The 23,200-nt window shown below is 41.8% G+C and overlaps 1 protein-coding gene across 3 annotated transcripts; it reads left to right on the top strand.

The window, feature by feature from the left end:
• The first annotated feature begins 4,335 nt into the window (after nt 1–4,335).
• MYL1 (myosin light chain 1) lies at nt 4,336–22,503 on the top strand. Of its 3 annotated transcripts, none has more exons than XM_015635546.2 (7): nt 4,336–4,679; nt 15,258–15,285; nt 18,412–18,555; nt 20,148–20,321; nt 20,796–20,873; nt 21,349–21,401; nt 22,185–22,503. In XM_015635546.2, exons 1-6 carry the CDS (start codon nt 4,560–4,562, stop codon nt 21,375–21,377), a joined length of 573 nt encoding a protein of 190 aa, XP_015491032.1. In that variant the 5' UTR covers nt 4,336–4,559; the 3' UTR covers nt 21,378–21,401; nt 22,185–22,503. The 3 variants fall into 3 exon arrangements, with proteins under 3 accessions (XP_015491032.1, XP_015491034.1, XP_015491033.1); XM_015635548.1 differs by lacking the exons at nt 4,336–4,679; nt 15,258–15,285 and adding exons at nt 14,135–14,221; nt 14,985–15,009; XM_015635547.1 differs by lacking the exon at nt 4,336–4,679 and adding an exon at nt 14,985–15,009.
• Nucleotides 22,504–23,200: the final 697 nt, after the last annotated feature.

Raw genomic sequence — 23,200 nt, forward strand, 5'->3', positions numbered from 1 at the left:
ATTACAGCTAAAGCTGAGACCTTTAAGTTTGCTGGAAGTGGATCCCTGGCTTAATACTTAAAGGCATGCAAGAATCAAATCAGACAAGCAGTCCCCCTCTCTCTCATGGCAAAAAACACATTGAAGAGAACACAAGGAACTCTGCAACATCTTGGTGTGGAAAAATGCACCCAGGCTCCCATCAGTCCAAGAACTGCTCAAGCACAGTAAAATGGATTATATATTCTTTCCAAATCTGTTGTGAATTATAGTAAGTCATATATTCCTCATAATTGCCTAAATACCCAGTTCCTTCCAGGACCTTGTTAGGTTCTTGGTTTCAAACAGTCTTCCAAGGTGTACAATTAAACTGGTGTTGGAAAAAAAACACATCATTTGCGTGTATTAATTTTAAATTTCACTGAACCTCCCTTGTTTGTGTTCAGTAGGCTCCTCCATGAATATCCCTGTATTTACATTGGGAAATGAGACCACTTCTCACTTTTGGGCTGAACAAAATATGCGTTTGTTCATGGGACAGCTCCAGACCAGTGCAATTCTTTTGGAGATTGCTGCTTGCCAAATGGTACATGTACACTTGTAATTTGTCCTGCTGCCATTGCAGCCACCCAGCCTTCAGAAGAGGAACACAGCAAATATTTAACAGCAACAGGTGTCAGACAGCAGCTGATCACAGGAAAGAGAAAACATATTAGCTGAAATTACAGTGAGTAAGTGCACATGGGGCAGGAGAAAGTCTCCAGGAAAAGAGTGGAATGTGCTGACAGCACTTAGGTGTTTGTAAATAGTCTGTGTTCTCACACCTTGCCTGAAAGCAAACTTCCATCAGAGCAACCAACATTTCCCTTGATCTGGTATGTTGCCATGAACTCACTAACAATTCCACTAAACAAATAGGAAGTTAACTGCATTTTCAGGTATTTTAGACAGCAAAAGGCAAAATTCTCAAAGGGAGCTCATTATGAAATAGAGCAGAAGCAACAGCACTTAGCTTTTCTTTCAACAGCTCCAGGGCTTTCCCAGACCCCTGAAATACAGAACATCTTGTCTTCTACCTCACAGTATGGATTTAAACCATCAGCTCCCTCCTCCTGAGAAAGGGCCTGACTCCCTGGGCTACAGGAAGCCCAAAACAGAGCTTCTCTTTTAAAAATGGACCAGAAAGACAGAGATCTGAGAATAAACACACAGGGAGTGCAGCCCCATACAGGTATCCCCATTTCCATTTTGGTGCTGCAATTGATACCACCTCTCTGTGAGTAGCCTGACAAAAGGAGCACATTCCACTTCAGAAGTGCCAGAATGAGTCACTTCAATGATCTCTATGTAAAACACCATAACTTCCCTTGTGTTAGTTCAACTAAATCCAGCCCAAATGCACAGAAGTTTTGCATTGGCCAGAACTATATCCTCATCAATTAAGCCAATAAAAAAACAAGCCCCAAGCAAGATGCAAGATGTGTGAGTGAGTGTCAGAGCTAACAGGACATGGCTTCCAACCAACACCTCTCTCCCTACTGAATTTTCTGGGCTTTTGGGAAAGATGAAGCTTCACTGTTCATTCCCCTCAATATGAATCCTTCTGCAGGAGAGAAGCATCCATGCACTGCCCAGGAGCTGTGCACCCAAGAATCCAGATGCCAATGAATTTTCATTCCCAGCTGCTGCTTCTTTCCCTTGGACATGGATCTTGGCAAGTCCTGTCAAGGGAGAGCCTGGATTTTACTCTGGCAAACCTGATTGTAAAAAGTGGCTGCTAAAGGTGAAAGAGGAGCCTTCCTGCTGCAGTCCCTGGAACCCACAGCCTGGGGTGAGATGGCACAGCACTGCCAGAGAACTGCAAACCTCAGCTCCCATGCAAGATCACAGAATCACAGAATATCCTGAGTTGGAAGGGACCCACAAGGATCACTGAGTCTGACTCCTGGCCCTGCACAGAATCACAACCTGTGCCCTAGAGCACTCACCAAACATTTCTTGAGCTCTGTCAGGCTTGCTGCTGTGACCACCCCTGAAGGAAAATCCTTTTCCTAATACCCAACCTAATGCTCTCCTGACACAGCTGCATGTCACAGGGACACATCTCTGCATCACCTGGAAAGACTTTGCTCCCTAGGGACATACCTGATATGTCCCCAGAGATGTCAGCACACATCCAAGTTTGCCAGGCAGATAAATCTGTGGTGTCCTATCCAGAGAACTGACTGGATCCAAATCCTTAACCCAGCAATTGAAATAAGGACCTGCTATCCTCCTCCTCCATACCTGTTTTATCTTCTCATCCAATCAATGCACAATTATTTTGGGTCAGCACATCACAAAACCACCTTTACTGGCAGAATGAAGCACATCCAGACACATCTGTGTTATTATACAGGCTACAATTTTGCAAAAAACCCACTAAGTTTGTTCTTCATTCCTGAAATCCTTTCTTCCTTTAAAAATATATATTTGATGGTGGCTTTCAGGCTTATTTTATTGCAAATCACAGGTGATGGTAGAAATTATTAGATCATCACCAATTCTTTCTTGCAATGAACTTCTCACAAGTGTAGTGATGCATGAAAATTGGTTTAGACTATTTCCATCAAGTTACACCTCCAGGATCCATTCTACAGAACTGAAGTTTGGTCTGTTTTTGTGATGTTTTTGGTCTAAAACATGAGAATCATTAGAGATGGCCCCATCAGGCCCCTTGGGGATGACAGTCCACAGGCTCCTGCTGATCAGCAGCAGTGCAGAGTCCATGCTCCCACCTTCCCAGACAGTCCAGCAGAGCAGGAATCCCTCCATAAAGCACCTTGCAGGCAGCCAGCAGACCTCATACATTACAGGCTTTAGCCCAAAGGCACAGAAATAGGAAATAAAGTCCATCCTAGTCTGTATTCCCTAAAGCAGGGACTGAGCCAAGGCTTCAAGTTATATCCATCAGCATAGGTCTACTGATTCAAAAGGGATGACTCAACTTCCAACAAGTCCCTTGCTCAAGGTCATGGGCTACAGTAAAGAAGAGATCTGAGCATGATCCTACATGAAAGTACACCTTGAGCAACTCTCCATCCCTCTCCTTGGTATGTGTATTTTTGGTAAGTTTACCTTCCTTAAAACACATTAATCAAAAATGGAAGTTCTTGGATATCCTGACTGATTTTGGATGTCCAGGCCTTCAAGCTTTTAACTTCTAAGTACAAAACATTCTACACAACAGTTCATGAGACAGAAACATGGGTCCTATCAAAAGCCTTGCACTTCCTAGCACAAAACTTGAGGAGTCTGGACAGTAAATAGGAGAGGGATGGCTAGACAAGGGAGGAACAATCAACACTCCAGGATTCTTCTGTGGAAAATCTCAATCACATGGACTCAGAGAAATCATCAAGTTTAAAGAGTTAGAAGCTGTTTTGCTGTCATGGGAAAATTCTGGTGAAAGCACAAAAGCCATCTTCTCCTGAAAGTTGTGTCTCTTGGAGAGCATGGAGAGCAGGACATCCATCCATCGGGAGACCCAGGGGTAGAAAGATAAACAAGGGACACAGGATGGCAGGCAAACAAGGTGGAAACAGAAGCACCTCCACTGTCTGATGGCTAATTTACAATAATAAATACATAACAAAAGGATACCTTTCAGTGTGGGAAGACAACACCCAGCTGATCTCCATACTTTCAGGGCACAGCTTAACCCCCAGGAGAGGGAACAGAAGATCAAAGAAAAAGATTAAAGGAAGCAATTTTCAATTTTAAACACAGTCTTAATGTGATGGAAAGGAAAAGTAAGAACAGCTGAAAGACACCCAGGGTCAGGTCAGGGAGAGATGCCTTGGCTGAAGGTACTGCGGTGTTTGCCGTATTTGTCTGCTTTATTTTTAAACACCCTGAGCCTTTGCTTGAGTAACACTTCCTTGAACAAAAAGGAAGCAGAGGAGGAGAGAAGAGCTGTAAAGAGAGAGGCAAATGGGGTTGGAAAAATATGATCTCCCCAGCCATGAAAGTCAAAATTACTGTTTGAAACTGAATCCTCTTGGAGTACTACACAGGCATGGGGGAAAAGGGGAAGGGAGGGAAGGAAAGAAAGATTTATTACTTAAGCAGAACTAAAATTCTGATGAGAAGAAGGACTGTTCAATCCATATCCAAATTTCAAATCTACAGCAGATCTGAAACTGGGCTTGTTATATTTCCCTCTTCTTTGCATGCATAAAAACCACAGAGGAGCTAGATTGTGTTTTAAAGGGGAAAAAGTCCCTTGATCTCATGAAGCCCTGAACACTTATATTCCATTTATAGCTCTAGCTAGAATGACATCCCCCTTGATTATCTGCTGTCCAATCCAGCTGCATGTGTCAGTACTGTATGAGGCACTAAGTGAAATATATATATGCCCTTACAGGGTTTAGCACATCGGGTCCACCTCCAGGGTACAGGCTGTAGCTCATTCTGACCACTGCTCCTCTCCCAGGAATCACTTCTTAAGTGGTTTTTTGCTTGGGGTTTTGGCTTTTTTTTTTCCAAACTTTTCTTTTTTTAGGGCACTTTAACTTTTCCAGTTTAAGCAGCACAAAATGGCACCAAAGAAGGACGTAAAGAAACCGGCGGCGGCCGCCGCGCCGGCACCAGCACCGGCACCAGCACCTGCACCAGCCAAGCCCAAAGAACCCGCCATCGACCTCAAGAGCATCAAGGTAAATCCATGAGAGTGTGCTGGCCTGCAGGCAGAGACAGCAGAGCCCTGGCTAAGAGCTGCAGGGAAGCCTTGCCTGTGTCTGGTTCCTCTCTGGGCACTGTGAGGAAATGAATGAGTTACCTCGGCCGATGGGTTTGCTGAGCTGCCTGAGCTTTTGGCTGGTTTAGTAGATGCAGGGTATAAGGCATGGCGTGTGATTTAACAGAGCAGTGAAGCCCAGGGGTGTTAGAAGTGTGTTGGAGTGTGGACCTCAGAACTTTTCTACCCAATTGGTTCACCTGTCTGACAAAGATAAATTTAAAATAAACGCACAACCAAAAAAAACCACAAAAAACCCTAAAGAAGGGACATAGGAATGGGGTTACTGAAATGTGAAATACAGTGTTTTCCCACAGCGCTGTACAAAAACCAATCTTTTACAGTTTAAAATTCTTTTCCAAATTTTTGAACCACCTGATGACCCTCTGGCCACGTGCTTCGAGACCAATATGACTTATCTTTAAAAGAAACAAAACAAAGCAGTTTAAAACAGAGAGATTTGGCAGTTTTGCCTATTTTCATTTGCAATGTACAACGAATATTGGTGAGCCCATGAGCAAGAAACCCATGGATGGAAGCATTTCAAGTGATTCCCTCTCACCCTTACGTGTTTGCTCAGAATTTATAGTTTGCTGCAAATTGAAAGCAACAAAGAGAAGGAGATTTTTGGAGGTTTCCTTCTGACTGCACTGCCATTTGTTCTCATAATGTCTTTAGATTTTGCATGCCAACCAACATCACTAACTCTTGCTCTGACCCTTTGGAGAAAACTCCTCTATTTTGGGAGATTCTTTACTTAGGAAAGAGGAGAGGGAGGCTAAGCAGTTAAGAGATGAAGAGACAGACTAGTTTCTCTGAGTAGGACTATAAATAGTTATTCTGCACCTACCTGGCAAGCTGATTGGCCCCAGGACCAATTTGCTAAATTCTACATAAAGAATCATGCCTATTATGGGTAAAAGAAGGACAAACACTACTAATAGGACCTATACATGAAGAATTGTATTTCAGATACAATTCAACACACATATTAAATATACAATTTAATACAAGCTTAATACATATAGTCCTGAGATGTTAAGTCACTTAGTGAAACTTCTCCAAGTTTACTTTAATTTTCCCAAGCTGTAGTCAGTATTTTTCTAAAAAAGTATGTATCTTCTTGTAAGATTGAAGCTGAAGCCATTGACAAGAGGAAAAAAAAGACATTTTGAAATACTTAGAATTTTGAAGAGTGCATGAAAAACCCACTACTTTTGAGCATACTGTCTGAAAATTCGATTAGGCCTCACATTGCACTAGATGATGGGGAACCAAGCTAGATTTCCTGCTAAATAACTTAATATGATTTGATAGCTTTCTATGTCCAGTAATCAGGAGAAAATAGAATTTTGAACTCCATTGAACCTATCTTTTAATAAATAATAATATATTACCAGTTAAAAAATGTCAGATTGCACTCTGAGGCATCTTTCCAGTTCACTCCTTTAGCTAAAGGAAATAGCAGCAAGAAATACACAGTGGTAGAACAGAGAGCACTCTCCAGGTTTTGTCATATTCAGACTGATTAAAAAAGATAGAATTTAAGGAGACTTTCTTTTGAAAGATACCAGACAAAATATTTTCTTCTAGGTCCCAACCAGCCACCATGGGTTTTTACCCCTTTTTTTCATTTTGAGAGTTCAGGCAGTGAACAGAAACAATTTCAGGTCATAAGTAATTTGTCTGGGATATGTGACAGAGTCAGGAATCAAAGTTTTCTGAGTCTTAGCCTGGTCCCTCAATTATTTCTCAGTCCTTCCATTCAATCACCAAAGTCTCAGCATGACAAAAGTTACAGCACCATTTCCAGCAAAACTTTGGAGGCAGGGAGTACTAAAAATTAAGATTTTGTCTGGGATTCAGTGAACAATCCTGACCCAGGGCTCTATTGCAGTGATTTACCAGACATGAAGACAAAAACCTACATCACTTTAAACAAGGGGATCAACTGGGCTGTGCTTCACTCCTCGGGGGATTAGCAGCCCTGGTAGAGCTTGCTAGTCAAGAGAGGTTTCTGGGAATGTCAGAAAGTGCCATGATGATCTGGGGAGCCACACAGCAGGTAAACACACAGAAAGGCTTTGGGAGCTTTTCTCCAAGCCCCTTGTTATAGCTGGGCTGGGTAAGGATGGAATTGCCCAAGCAGGGCTTGCAGCAGCCAAACCAGCCACGTCTGGCTGTGCACTTCATTCTCAGCTGGCATCAGAAGTCATAATAGCCTCCAAAACAAACGTGGTGGTTTACAAACCTGAGTAGTGATTCTCTTGGTGGTACCTCCTCCACTCAGATGCCCTTCTTGGCCCATCTTCAGGGAATCTGGTTTTCTGTACTTTTTGGGGTACACATTTTGCAACTCTGGTGCTTTTTTTCTCCTTTAGAGGACTCAAGCTGGGTTTGTCTGTCACCATCAGAAGCTGTGATAAAATTGTGACAGGTGCTTTTTTGTTCTTTATTGATCTCTTGAAATTAACCAAACCAGAGCAAATATTTGGTGATTTGCTAGTGCCAACAACAGCTAATATAAGATGTTCTATTTCTGAGTGACATCTATTGACTATAAAACTGAGTAACAGGAATACCCAACTGGAAGACCCAAATCTCTAAACTCAGCCCTTTTACAGCCCACCTTGGGCTACAGTATAACAACCATAGGAAGAGAGTGAAGGCAGGGACTTGCTTTTAAATGGAAATGTGAAGACCTATTTCCCTCTGCTCAGGGAACTGCACAAAATCTCAACTGCTTTGCACGAGCCTTTCCAGACCAAATGTATATTTCCAATTTTCCTTATTACTAACATGTCTTGGATTTGCACAGGCAAAGATTAATTAAATAATAACTGAAAAGAACACAGGGCAATGGATGCAGCTGAGAGCCACCAGTAGGAACCAACCATGATTAAAATCAAAATGACCATACAGATAATTTTCTTAAGAGACCCCCAAGAATTCTGCAATTAAAACTGTGGCCCAGTACCCTCCTAAAAACACAGCTTATCTGTTTATCAACCTTCTTGTCACACACAAGCCTGAGTGAGAAGCAATGTTTAACTCATGAAAGGCATTACTATGGGTCTATGTCTGCAACAACTGGGGTGAAACATGAGTGATGCAGATGTCTCATGCTTGGTTTTGCAATCAAGGCAGAAGGAAATGGATAAACTTCCCATTGCACAAATCTGTATAACTTAGTCCCTATGACCAACAAGAAAAGTATGTTGGTTTTCTAGTGGAAAACTAAGGGTCCTTCCCAGTACAGGTAACCAGCCCTTGGACAGAGCCCAGGCTCACAAAATCAACTGGGATATTTTGGGATGCAAACGCTGAAGATGCTGAGGGCAGTCTCCCACTCTACAGGTGGTGTTCTGAATGTCTAGCACCCTGGTCTGCTGTCACACTAGGCCCTTTACTTCATGGATACAGCTGAATATCTTCTCTTGAGTAGAGACAGAGACTGGGCAAGTGTCCTCTGTGGAACTGAGGTTCAGGGGTACACAAGGATTCCTACACTGGTGTTTTTAAGACTGAAATACAGGACATCTATTATGCCATGCCTAACTGGAGATAAACCACCCAAAATGTTTAAAAGGAAAACAATTGAAAGCTACCAACTAGTAAAGACTTGCTAAAAACTGGTGTAACTGTGTGATGCATGTCAATGATGCCTGTTGCATGGAAGCAAGCTTCAAGGGACTGTTTCTAACTGCAGAGCTCTTAAGGTGGTAAAAGATGTTTGTCCAAGTGTCTTTATTTCTTGTTACAGTCACTACTTGAGTAGGTCATCTCTGAACATTGCTTTGAATGTAACCAGAGAGAGATAAACTGACTAAAATGCACTGACAGAAAGCTCATGGGCTAGAGGGCAAGCAGCACTGCAAGTGTCAGCTGAAGCACCCAGAGAGCTGCTGTGCTACAGACAAGCCCCACATGAAGCCACGGAGTGGGAGCAGGAATGCCAAGAGTAGCTTTGCCCAGGAGTGCTGAGGGCTTTCTTAGGCAACAGCAGGTTTTTACTTGAAACTTTTGGCTCAGGTCTTCAAATTATGCCTGGTCTATCTCCAGCTATGTCTCCAGAAGGATTCCCTGGGATGGGTGATCTGTTGGACAAGGTCAGCAGTCCCAAGTGTCCTTACAGGTAGGAAGGGGATAAATGTCAATATGAATTAAGAGGTGTACAGGTGGGACTCTGATGCCATCCAGACCAGCTTGCTGCTGCTGCTTTGACCCACCACACAGCACCATGCAGGATGCAGCCTGGAGCAGCCCCAGCCCTTGTCTCTGTGAGCCTGACATGTCACAGCCCACACTGCTGACAAACACAGCACAGGCAAGAAAGGTGTCCCAGGACAGGAAACCTGGACAAGGACTGCTGCACACCAAGACATCCCCTTGGAACACTGCTGGGAGCAACACACAAAACACACAGCTTAGCTTTGTTTGCAGTTTTCAGAAGAACTTGGCCTCCTTTTCTTCCTGAACTGCTGCTAAGCAAGGAGCCCATCAAAAAACTACCCACATTTATTAGCAGAAACTTTTCATTAATGTTGCTAACTGGAAAAATTGTTCAAAAATATATTTTTTTTCCTTTAAACAAGATACATTCTTAGTAATTCACAGCTTTAGCAGCATTTAAGAAATAATTCCTATAGCCTTTGGAGTCTCTGATGAATGGCAAACTTTGGTAGAAACAGTGGGAAGCAAATTACACAAAATGTAACATTTTAAGAGCTCGCAGGGTACCTCCAAGTGTTAACAGGAGTTCTGTGACAGAGCTTTAGTCCCATCAAAACCAGCTCAGAATATTTCTAAAATGCTGTTATAAACCCCCTTAGAGAACAGAGACATTGTGAAAGGTAGTAACAAGATATTTGAGTTAATGTTACATAAGGCAAGAAGAAGGTGACAAATTTAGCCAATGACAAGCAGAGAAAGAAGTTGCCTGTAAGGAGATATGAAACAAGCAACCTGGAAATTTGCCCTTGCTGCACTAAGGCTTTAGTACATCTTATAGCCACTGCCAAGAAGCACTTGGGACTGACTGGTTTACCTCAAAGCACTTAAATGTCAAGTAGCAAGGGTTTAAATTACATTAATACTCTAACAGTGCCACTGGGAGGCATGTTAAAACAAGAAATCCCTCCAAAAGCAGGGCTTCAGAGCCTCACATCTTGTGTGTCCCCCTGATTATACACATTCAAGCACAAAAGCAATTAGAAATGGGACATGTTTACAAATGAGCACAACTGAAGGCACTTTCCCCCTGAAGCTAATGAAATGTATTCAAAAGGATATAATCAAGAGCACATACCCAGACATTTCAGAAGTGCACATTAATTAGACATCAAGGTTCATCCAAAAGTTTTTGCACAGCTGCAAAGCAGCTTGTGAAGGTTCAAGTTTTAAAAATCTTTAAACTGGAAAATTATACAAAATTATTAGGAAAAAAGTCAAATTAATCTGCAGTAAAGTCATTTAAACTCAGACATATTTCTGAACTATTCTTTCAAACCTCATAGTATCTCACACCTGCAACTTTCTCTCCTGTACTAATGGAAGTTGTGTTTATTCTTTCTTCAGTTGTATTTCTAGGCAGCTCTGTTCCCAAAACAGACCTTGGTTTCTCAAGAGCTCTTCTTCTTCTAACGTTTCTCTGCCTCATATGGCAGGAAGCTAAATCCTACAGGCTGCTAATTCTTACTCAGATGAGAAGCAGCCTCTCTAAAACCTGTGACATTGATTGTAGAAGTTATGGAACTGAAGTGAGGGATGGCAAAAGGACAGCCAGATTTCAGAGGGGTTTGGAACCTGTGTAATCCTGCACTCAGTGAGGTCTGCTGGAAAGATGTGCAGCTGTATTAATCAAGGAGCAGACATTAATAGTGAGCAGGTATCATATAAACTACTGTAGGCACAATCCTAACTTCATAGAAAAAAAAAAAATAAAAAAAAAAAATCCCTTCAGTCCTGAATAGAAGGCTAAATACACAATGAGTATCCTAGAAGAATCTCAAATTTTATCCTCTCTGATTTTCCAAGATATCCAACATATCTTTGTCTCTTTTAGAGAGACAGTACCTTGAAATAGTAGGTGATTCTCTCTAATAAACTCCTAAAATGATTCACTTCTTGCCATTCATTCCAAACGTAACAAACAGGTGGAGCAGCTTAATGCTTTAACTCCCAGCAGCACCTTTCCCCAGTGCTTTTCATCCTGTCCACACCTTTCCTGAGTTACAGTGAGCACACAAACAGTGCTCAGTCCCAGTGCCCACCAGTCTAAAGAGGTGAGCACAGCATCACATGGCAAAGCTTGGGCCCTAAGGCACATAAACCAGTGATTTGTGGGAAATCTGGAACTTTATTAATAATTTGGAAATAAGGTTTTGTGTGGATTGTGTCTCCATTTTGCTGGTAAAAAAGAGATGCATACAACCCCATCAATCCCACCCTTTAACTGGGACCTGGTCAAAATGCCTCTGACTAGAGAATTACTTATTATTAATTATTTGTAGTCACAGACAATGCAAAGGAACAAAACAAACAAACAAAAAAAAAAACATACTCAAAGCATACCACCTTTTTCTTTGGCACAGATATCCTTCTGGGTAATAACTCTGCCCATAAATATGAAGTTAGAGAAATCCAAGTCATTCTGGTCTTTCATGTGTGTTGCAGTTGCTTCAGCTTTTCATTCTTTTTGCTAGGGGTGGGGCATTCAGTTTTTGTTAAACTGAACTCCCTGAAATGTCAAAATTGTCCCTGAAGCCTCGAGACTCACAGTGTCCTCTGATAATGCAGAGAACACTGCCAGGATCAGAACAAAGACCAGATCACTGAAAAATACTTTTTTGTCCCTTCTGAATTTTCTGAAAGCTCCTTTTAGAATCAGAAATCCCCCCTTTAATTTCTTTAAAGGAGTATTTGAAATATTTTTCATCCAGGCCATTTTGTAGCTGCTCTTACTGAAAGCAAGTACACTTTAACCCCCCCAACAGATCTATTGTCTTAGAGCAGGGCAATTCTTCATTTAAGTGAATGCAATATGCCCATGCTAGAATATTTCTCCCCAGTAAAACTCTGTCTAGTGAGACTTATTCAAGGATCAGTACTTAAATGAAGGGCTGATATGATGCACTAGCTTTTCCTTGTCTGAACTCTAAGACAAACTCTCATAAGATCACAAGACAATCAGTTTATATGTAAACCCCTCTCAGCTATAATATTTGATAGCCTATTTAAGCCAGATGACTAATCCAGGTTTCTGTTTCCTATGCCCAAGACAAATGCACTCCAATTATTTTTTGCTTGGCATCTTTTGGAATGAGTTGTTTTGGTAGCCAAACATAGAACCTACCTGCTCAAGAAAAGGAGTCTGAGTTTTCCCTGAAACAAAAACATGCAAAAAACCCTCAAACAAACAAAAAAATCCAAACAAAACAATTCAAATCTGTTTTCAGGGGAACATTTCCCAGTTGCCAGCACTGCAGAGCAAGATGCTGAGGGCAGACAGAAAATTCCACAAAAACCAACATCCTACATTGACCCAGACACTATTTTAGCTCTGTCAAAGTCTTCTGAAAGCCTCTCTATTAAAGCACAGGGACTGATGGCCAAGATCTTGATGAGCATTCTCACTCACCCGAATTCCAGCCCCAGCCAGTGTGAATCAGGAGCTCTGCACTGTGCTAAACCTATATCAACAAACCCAGGGCAAAACCATCAGCCCCCTTTTTATGCAGCCACACCTGATTGTGGCTACACCACCATGAACACACACCCCTGTTCCCACAGGCTAATGATTACAAATTGCAAAAAAACCACCAAAACCCAGCAACAAACCACCCAAAATTAAGAAATTTTCAGTGGAGCTTTTTTTGTACTCAGTATATTTCCAGATGTTTCTAAAAAATTGCAATTAATTTGTTCAAACAGAGCATTTTCCAGCTAAAATGGCAAGCTCAGAACAGTCTTTGCTTGGAGATTAGTATCTCAAATCCACTCAATTTGATTGTTCAGTTTAGAAATAACAGTAAAATTAAGTCTGAATTTGATTCCTTCACTCAGAGTATTCAACATACTGAAAAGACACAATCATGAAGGTCATGCTTCTCATCAGGGTAACTAAGCAAGCTACAGGAGAAGGTTTTCCTCACTAATCACACCTCATCATTAGAAAACCAGCAGCAGTGACTTCTTAGCAGAGGCAACCAACAGAAATTAAAATAGGGGATTTCAGTTCAGAACTGGGAGTCTGTTGCTGTCACACAACTGTTCCCACCTTGGCTTCATGGCACTCTTGATCTGGTTGAGGCAACAGGGAAAGGAAGAAGTTTGGAGCAAAGTTTGCCAATCCTTTTACATGTCTTAACATCCATTGAGATATTTGACCTGGTCTTGGGGGATGCTGCACAGTGGACCTTGGTCTTTGCTGCTGAAGAAGCTGCAGCCTCTACCTCCTGCTCCCTCTCTGTAGGCCCACTGTGACCAGCCTGCAACCCAAAAATCAAGTACCCCTTTCCCCACTGTGAACAGTCATCCTTCCAGTTCACAAAGGCTTTTGGGGTCCTTAGCTTCTATCACAGCTTCTCCTTTGCCCCAACCTCACACACACCTGAGAAGCACCACTTCTGTACACACCTGTGAGTGTTAAACCAAGCACCCTGGTGTCCTGCCTAACCCAAGCCCCAGGGGAAGAGTGTCCTAGAGATCACATGAATACAGGATTCCCACTGCCCTGCAGGGAACATCTACACATCAGCCACTAACTTAATACAATTAGTTCCAAATGACACAGAAAATGTTAAAATTTTGGAAAATGTGATCAGTGCAGAGGAAGAGCTTCACAGCACGATACCACCTCTGTTGACAGACAACTATTCTGCTCAGTGTCAACAACTGGATCCCCCCTGAGAAGACAGGCAGCAGTACTACTCATCTAATAAAGTTGGGAACTTTATTATCTGTGTAAGGGGCTGAGCAAAGCCCAGCAAAGATATGAGGACCATTCACACATCCTGCAAGCCACCCAGCCAGCTGGGCAGACATGAGGCACTCCTCACCCTCAGTGCTCCTTGCTCACTTACTGGAGAAATAGAATCCTTCCCTATAAGGAAGTCTTGGTAGGTCTGGACAAGGAATATCTCCTCCTGATGGTACAGACCCAGAAAGTGCTGACATGAATCAAACTTTTTGCTTGTCACTCCCTGCCCCTCTCCAGCCTCCTAAAAATAGCCATCATAAGATGTCTATCAAGACATGGAGCCTCCTGTCACTTTGCCCTAAGAAAGCTAAAGAACTCGCCAAGGGGAGGGACCTCTTCCTTCTGACACCTAATCCAGGCACTGCCGTCAGCACTACCAGATAAATAAGGGCAAGAAAGGCAAGGAAAGCAGGACCACTCTCAAGACCTCTCAGCTAATCCTTCCTGCCTGTCTGCTGCGCTGCGTTTCCAACTCAACCATGGTGGGTGCACTGGAGAGATAATAGCTAGCAGCCAGCCAGTGTATTTTACATAAGTAAATCGGGCTTCTTGCCCACCTTAGGTCTTGGGGTGGTGGGGGAAGGACAGTCCAGAAGACAGTTTAAGTTTGCTTGGTTTTGTTTAAACCTAAAGAACTATGCAAGGCTTTCCAGTTAGCCTCCAGTTCCAAACCAGGCAACAGCACTGGTGCCGCTCCCACAGCTTGTGATAGAATTGTTACAATTTCCTAAGCTTTTCTTTGTTAATCAAATGTAACCAGCTAAAGTCATGAGGAAAAATCATCTTTTTATATAAGTCAATATCATAGATTAGTACTTTATGAAACAACATACCGTCAAAAACTAATTTGAGACTTTAAGGGATTAATTTAATTTCTATGTTGATGGAAAAAGCTGCTTGTTTAGAAATATTACTTCAGATTGTATAACTAAAACGGATCTATGCTAAGAGAGTAAATGGACCTGATGGTAATTAGTTACTTCTTTTTGAGTTGAGACTTTTGATTTTTGTTGCTTCTTGGCACATCTCTGGCCTTTCCTGGGACGTAAATTTTCATGCAAGCCTTAAGAATAGACTTGCTGATACATTTTATGCAGGAAGTTGCTAGATTAGGTTGCTATGGCCTAACTACATTAGGCAAGACAGAAGTGAAAGCACTCAGGTACTTTCTGCTATTTACTTTCTCTCAGTGCATTTTCAGCAGTACTAGTTCTCTTTTTTCTCTCTTTTTCTCCCCAACTGCAGTCCTTCTCTGCTGATGAAATCAATGGTAAGTGAAATCAAAGTTAAACTTTAACGGGGGGCAGGAGGGGGAACAAAATGGCTACCAAATGCTAAATATTCACTAGCCTTAACAGCTCTTTTGCTATCTGCATTGCTTCTGCACATTTGACAGGCCACTTTTTTGCTCTTCTGGAAGATGACTCATGGATTGAGCTGGATGCTTTAGAAAACACACAGGTTCTCCCCCAGCCCCCCTTCCTAAGCTATTTTTTGTGATTGATTTCCTTCCAACAGATCGAGTTCTCCAAGGAGCAACAGGATGGTAAGTTACAAGAGAGCTGATGTGTTTTACATGTATGTGGGTTCAAAAAAGAGCTAAAGGCTCAGAAATTAACTTTTACTGAAACAATGAGCTAAGACTTCATCTGGTATAAATCACCAGACTCTTGACTTCAGAGTGGTGATGACTTATGCTGAGCAAGAAGGTGACTGTAGATCTACATGTAATTTATCTGGATCTTTGTTTACATGCTCTCTGAACGGAGAAGTTTATACCATGGTACAAAGAGGAAACACCCTGTCTCTACCTACTGAACATTCTTCAGTTGTACTCCTGTTCTGGCTCTTCACAAGGATGCTGAAAATAAGTCTTGAGCTCGACAGTCCCTGGGGAAATTGGCAGAAGGTGGACAACAGAAGGAGAAAGTTTTATATTTTTAAATTTAACTTAGCTGCAGTGACTTTGCAATCTCACACTGGCAGAAGATGCAAGAGTTCTACATGTCACTTTTGCCAGGAGGTGTTGTGGAAGGAAACAAAGCCTGTTTTACTGTAAAAATATTCTTTAAGCATGGAAAGAGTCAGCAAATAAGTGATTTGTGTAAACTGCTGCTTACAAAATGATCTGGATATGCTGCGATTCTTGAACATCTCGCTGTATTCTTTGATTCACAAGCAACTTGCAGCTTCCAAATTTTTTGTTTCAATCTTCTGGAAAGAGACAAAAAATCTGACATGAACAATAGCTCTCACTGAAGCTCTGGAAATCTAATTTTAAGTGTTTCGAATAGCCTAAGATATGCATTTGGGCTATATTATGTAATATTTTAAAATGTTAAAAAATGAGTAGCACATATAGTAGACTGAAGAAAGTGTTTAGAAAGGAAGATACGAGGATTTCCTAGAAATTCAGAGGGAGTGGAATAGCTAGAAACAGGTCTTGAGGGAGCCCTAAACTTTGTAAAGATGAGCCTGCTCTCAGTAACACCATCAAAGCAATAAGGAGAGGTATAGTGCAGCAAGTGAGATGGTAAAAATTCTCTTCTTGTGGTCCAGACTCTCATGGTCACAAAAGAAGTCATTTGGACCCTTCTTTGCTTCTTAATTCTGAAAATTTTACAAAAGAATCAGGTGGGTTTATGGAAAAACGTCCTCAATTCAAAGCTGCTGGCACATGTAATGAAGTAAAATATTTATTTTAGCTTCCCTACATATTCCACATCATCCAGCTGCTGTAACATTACAATGGTTGAACCAAGCAGAGGAGCAGATAGAAGTTTCTTGAGGCAGGGAGAATTTCCCAAGAGCAGTTATGCCCACCCTCAGTAACTATTTACATCCACACAGGCTGATGCATCAGCAGCTGGGTAGTACCATCCTCAGACAGGCTTTAAACATGTTTGCTCCAGCAGAGACATAAAATAGTAATGGTCATTAAAAAAAAAAAAATATTAATAAAAAGAAACCCACAGCAAGGATATATTGCTGTGAAATGCCTGAGAGACAAAAACAAATCAGTCCTTTTCTCCAAAGCTTCAAAACCCAGTGAACATAAAACTTCATGGGATTTACAAAATGGAGAAGCTCTCCTGATGGCTTTGCTATTAGAACACTGGCACTGTTTTATACCTCTCTGCAGCCAAATGTCATTGATTTAGCAGATGAAAGATCAGATAATATGGAATAAATCACTACAGCTCCACCCATCTCAGCTGCTAGAGCTGATATCAGGAAGCTCTACACAGGTCCAGAAGGCCATAATTTTATACCCTGCAATAAAAGCTGGAAGGAGAGAGAGGTAGCAGCAAAGGGTTATAGGTGTCTCACATGAGACAGTAAGAGGATTATTTTCAGATGTATTTGATTACAGCCTAGCAGGCTGACACTGTGTATCAGCACTTTTACTGCGTGCCAGCAACAGCTCCACCAAGGTGGTACAAGGAAGACTAAAGCAAAACCAAAAATACCTCTGCACTGCATGTCCCCAGCACAAGATGAATGAAGACATGATCTGAAATGTGGCTTCTTACTCCTAAACCTGCCCCAAAGTGTAATGAACATTACCCAGGCTGTGAAACACAAAGCCTGTGTGGCTACTGGATGAGAATCATGGCCAAGGAAAAGACATTTTACTCGGATTACTTGAAGCTAAACCACAGCATCATCAGACACTGCAGTGCAGAAGAGATCAACAGCACAGGCCAAGATGCTTGTGGCATTTGGGGTTCAAAGACAGCTTTTTAGCCACACAGTTGACCTTTGTCCTCTCCTCTTTTTTAAAAGCCACATTTCTTCATTCAAGTATTCAAAAAAGCTAAAAAATATAGTAATATGATTGACATGGAACTTCACAACAGAAGATGAAGGCTGGCAATGCAATGAAGACAACTTACCTGTGCTGATTTTTGTGGGAGAAAGGGCTGTACCTGAAGGCCTTGTCCAACAAGGGGAAATAAGTGAGCCCTGATCACTTGGCAGCACTGAAGGAAGCGAAGTCTCAAAGTGAACACGCTGGAAATGCACAGGAAAAGGCACCACATGAGTACTTCCACTGGAAAAGTGGGATATTCACACATCTGTAAGAAGCAGGGACAAACTACAAAGAAGGGAAAAAAAAAGAGGGAACAAACATGTTTGGAAATCCCACTGTAAGGCAATTTTAAGGGAAAACAACAGTAAAAGCATTTGAAATCCACCTTCAAGTTTCCTATTAGCACAGTGTAGCTGAGATGCTGGGATTGCAGGCAGAATCCACTGAAGCAGGCAAAGGTTTTGCACTGGTGGGCACTTGACAGCCCCAGTTCTCTGGAGAGATAAGGTGGAGTGGATAACAACATTTTAATCATCTTCTGCTACACCATGTGAAGAAACCCGCTCTTGAATGACAGTGTCGGTACAGAACTTATCTTTCCCTGTCCTTGAAACAACTACAGGGTCAGTCACAAAGCTATTGATGGCTCTTAGAGCCAGGAATGATATGAAAGGTAGATACAAAAGTTTAAAAATAGTGAAACTGAAATGTCAGAGGGGAGGAGTTTTTCTTGGGACTGTGGGCCAAAGATTCCCCTGGCTAACTCCCCTGGAGTCAGTGGAACAGTGCCAGGAGACAACAGGCTCACATCTTCGTCAATAGGGAGTTGCCTGGCTCAATGTTGCTCTTCTCTTGCAGACTTCAAGGAGGCCTTCCTCCTCTTTGACAGGACTGGTGATGCCAAGATCACCCTCAGCCAGGTTGGCGATATCATCCGGGCACTGGGGCAGAACCCTACAAATGCAGAGGTCAACAAAATCCTGGGAAACCCCAGCAAAGAGGGTAAGTGCCCTGCAGCCTTTTGGGCCATTCCTGAGATTGGGGAGCACCAATAGTCACAGCAGGAGAGAGGGGAGCTTTTGCTCTGATGGGGAGCAAAGAGGACTATGCAACAATAGATGGTATTTCACTAATTCCCTTGGAAGAGAATGATGGGGAATAGAGGAAAACCTTCTGCTTTATTCATGGAGAGTTCTCTGTAGGGACTGTTTTGCTGTCAACTCAGCATAGGTATAACACACACTCGTAGCTCACAGTCCATTAGTGCCACAGCCTTTGCTTGGAGAGCTGTGAGTTCATTTCTAATAACTGATACTCAGCTCTTCAGGTCCTTCCAGTGCAAGAACTTCTGCCAAGAAGCCAAGAAATGCCCTGGGACAGGAAACCCACCTGTATATTTCAGCTGACTGGAATGGTCTTCCCAAAGCTCACACAAACTTGGGCACACTGAAGCATGTGTTGAGCATTTATTACTACAGCTTTTTTTTAATTTCCGTTCCCTCCCTTTTAGAGATAAAAATAAAGGATAAAAACTATAGTCCCCTCATTTTAACAAGGACCTAGAAGCAGGTGATCCCTGATTTCAGTCATGCAGAACCATATTAAGGTGTGCTAAATTATATTCACATCTTCTGGCCTGGTAAAGACAGCTCTGAGGAACAATTCAAAAAGCTTTGGCACCAGCAGGAAGCATTGGGGACTAACACAGAGGTGAGACATACCAGGACTTTCAGTGGTTCCAGCAATAACTGACAGTGACTTTGATATAGCTGCATAGTAAAATGGGTCTTGTAACAACTGTATAATGAAAATTATCTGTCCATCTGTTTCCATCTATTATATTTTGTCGCTGCCCAGATGAAGGCTGGCAATGGAAAGATCCAGGAGGAAAGAAGTAAGAATAAAAAAGATTCTTATATTTGACAGCCTTGCTAAAAAAAATAAACAAAAAAACCCAAACAAAAAATACACAAAACAAACCAAAATGAGCAACACTTGGAGAGGTTCTCACTGAGGACTACAACTTTTGGCTCATGAGAGGAAAGGGGTTAGATGAACTAAGCTCAGAAGGTCTTAAATCTCCATTGTGAGCATGCCCAAATTTACTATTGGCAACCCACCACACTGTACTTTCCTAGTTTTAATTAGTTTATTAAAGAACTAGAAGCTGTGCCACCATATCACAGATAACCTGAAGAGGTCAGTAACATGTGAGCAACCTCAGCAGCTCGTCTAAGTCATCACATCCCACTCTGGTTACCTTTACCCACTGCTGGGGCTTCTGCAACTCCCTCACTCCCCAAATATTTTCAAAGATTAACTCATACAGCAAATTTCCTTTCCGAAAAAAAAATCTAGCATGAACACAAGCATACAAAGCTATGTGGGAAGGATCCTGGGTGTGAAAAGTCAGATGTATGTCAAATAGGGTAAGAGAATCCAGATTCTGCAACTTCTGAGGCAAAGACTAGAGTAAAAGCTAGAACAAGCTGTGAAATGCAGATAGGGGAGGCTCTCCCACATTTAAAGGCAAATATGCCTAAGGAATACAGATACAAACATCTAGCATGTAACAACTGGTGTTTTTTTCCCAGAGATGAATGCCAAGAAGATTACTTTTGAAGAGTTCCTGCCCATGCTGCAAGCAGCTGCCAACAACAAGGAACAGGGCACCTTTGAAGACTTTGTTGAGGGTCTGCGTGTCTTTGACAAGGAAGGCAATGGCACGGTCATGGGTGCTGAGCTCCGTCACGTACTGGCTACTCTGGGTAAGGGATCATCCTCTCTGCCAGCACTTCACAAACTTCTGCTGTTTGAAGGCAGGAGGAAGGAAAGGTAGTCCAAAAAGTTTGAAGAGATGGGAGGCTACCAAGCCAGGCAAGACTCTGGGTTTCCTGACTGTGAATCCACAAAGAAAGCAAACAGAGCTACTAAAGACCAAAGGAACAGGCTAGGCTTATGACATCTAAATTCAGACATTAAGATCATCAACTGTTATTTGATGAATAGAGTGACATAACACAAATAGACAAAAATAGATTTGCTGCATAGTTTCTTTACTCTGTAGGCATAACTAGAATCTCTATGCATGCACATCTCCATCTTCTAAAGAAAGTTAAAACTAATTAAGCTCATGCCATGTATAGGTGTTTTTTCACTAACCCACAAAATAAGGATAGCCTTTGGATAAGCTGTAGGTTTGAGCCTGTGTGAAGAATGAAACAAGTTCTCTCCACTCCCAGGTGAAAAGATGACAGAAGAAGAAGTAGACGAACTCATGAAAGGTCAGGAGGACTCAAATGGCTGCATCAACTATGAAGGTAGGTGCAAGAGTTCAACATCCATCCTACATTTCTCCTCTCTCTTATAATTTCATTACAGTGGCCTTTTAGCTTCTCAGGAAAATCAGACAAGCTCCAGCTGATTTAGATCAAAGGACTTATGTGTAAAAAAGACCACAGCAATATGCTTATGCAGTCACATCATGCAAAAGACTCGATTCAGCCACAGCAGAGGAGGCTGTTTTGTTCCACACCAAATATCTAGACTGACTTTCTGTAGGGCAGTTGCAGTGATTGTATCCAATAGCTACTGTCTTATCACACTTAAGCAAGAAGAGAACTTGATTTGTACAACATTAAACACTTAAAAACTTTCTATCACTGTATCAGATCAAATCCAAGCAGGTAGATATTTTTAATGCAGTCAGCTCATAAACAGCTGTTAATTTTAGAGTTATTTCCCAAGGTAATGTTTGCTGCTCCTTCTAACTAGCATATCTGTATTTTTCCACAGCATTTGTAAAGCACATCCTGTCTGTCTAAGAGGAATTCCCCAGGTACCAAATGGTATGTTCTTCTCATTTGCACACTTAACTTCATCTGCTTGCTATCCATACAGGCTTCTGTATACCCATGGCAAACAGAGGCTACAAAACCATGAAACCAACAATATGAAAATGAGACTGGTCCAAGAGCAAAGATAGCAGGAGCCCAGGTTCCTGGCTCTTGTTCACAGCCCTGTAACTCATTAGTGTTTAGTAGATTTTTCAAACACAGTGCAAATTGACAGCCTGAGACATTTATCCTATAAGCACAATTGAGATTTTTTTAAAAAATGGAAATCAAAGCAACACCTTCCAATAATTTGTAGATTTCTGTTAAGAGAGTGGTCTGAATACTCGTGTGAACTACTGAGAACACGTCTTCAAACAAAATAATCATCTGAAGAAGAATATTCTCAGCCATGACCAATAGCCAAAAGAGGGCTTCAAAAATACTCAATTATTTAGCACTTCTCCTACAAGTAGGGGAAAATAAAAACAACAACACCAACCCTCACCCCCCCTGTGCCCTAGCCTTTATATGCTATTATTTTGTCCAAAGAAAGAAAAAAAAAAATAACCCACAAAAATCAACCCCCAAACCATCAGCTATCTTTAAAATGCAAAGTATTGTGGGCTTATGTGAACTGTCAGGTATTCTATCCAAGGAAATACACATTCCCAACAATGTGTACTGTGTGTATGAAACAAACCCCTCAAAACAGAAATCAAGGGCTCTGCTTGCCATTTCGCTCATGTTTCTTCAGCCAACATTAACATCAAATACAACTCTCCCATTCCTTCCCAGAACAAGCCAAAATTAGAAAGACCAGATGGCTCTTGAGATCTGCCTGAAATTCTTGCTCAGTCTGTCACCATCAACATGGAAACTGCATAGAACTGGATGATATGACTCCATCCCACCATTTGTTACCAGCGCATCCATGGGTATCACCTTTGGGCCACTAAACTTTCATTTAGAAAACCCAAGCTTTTACTAAAGAAACTACATGGAATAAATTCTACCATTCAGGGTCCATCCATCCCAACCATCACTTTCCATGTTATTTGCATTGAAACAATGTAATTTCTTGGAAAAATAAAGCATCCATAAATCCTTGTGGTCACTTTGTGGCTATGAAGCCTTTTTTCCCCCCCCATCTGTTCCAACCCACTCAAAGCAGCATTCACCAGTTAATTAATTTTCCCTGTGTACTGAATACCACAAAATAAAGTTTTATAAAAAAATATAAATATGGACATTTCCAGTAGGTCACTTCACTTGATCTTAATGAAAAAAAATATTTGGGGGAGGGCCTGGGAGGAGGAGTAATTAATTAGGGCACTACCACCAAAATCAGCACTTAGAACATTTTTGGGAGAAGACGACCTGGTATCTTTTGTTAGAACAGCTCCAAAGGTGGTAAGATCCAAAACTAGGAAGGGTGGCCCTGCAGCAGGGGACAGTGCAGAGCCACTTTTCCCAGCAAAATCTCCTTGGTACTGCTGCAACAGCAGGCAAACAGCACTCTAAGGGAAGACTCCTACCTTCTGCCTTTATTTACAGCTCTGTGGACAACTAGAAAGAGCAATCAGAAGTTACAGACACCCTCAAGATCTCTGTAACTGGGAACAGACAAAGTAACAGGCAAGAAGAGGCCAGCTCCCCCTTCTGCAGCAACAGTGGAAATAGTCATAGCTCAGGGAAGTATTGTTACATCCCTGCCCTTAAATGTCACTCCTCTCTCTTCCTTAAGTGTTCGTTAAACTGCCTTAATCCCCATCTGGGTATCAGCCTGTTCTATTAAAGTCCTACCTTGCCTT

This window comes from Parus major, chromosome 7, assembly GCF_001522545.3.
Source record: "Parus major isolate Abel chromosome 7, Parus_major1.1, whole genome shotgun sequence".
Taxonomy (NCBI): domain Eukaryota; kingdom Metazoa; phylum Chordata; class Aves; order Passeriformes; family Paridae; genus Parus; species Parus major.

Excerpts from the sequence above, each read along its gene's own strand:
- MYL1 (XM_015635546.2), top strand. The coding sequence starts at position 4,560 with ATGGCACCAAAGAAGGACGTAAAGAAACCGGCGGCGGCCGCCGCGCCG. Across the intron at positions 18,556-20,147 it reads GGGAAACCCCAGCAAAGAGG|AGATGAATGCCAAGAAGATT; the intron begins GTAAGTGCCCTG and ends TTTTTTTCCCAG. Across the intron at positions 20,322-20,795 it reads TCACGTACTGGCTACTCTGG|GTGAAAAGATGACAGAAGAA; the intron begins GTAAGGGATCAT and ends CTCCACTCCCAG.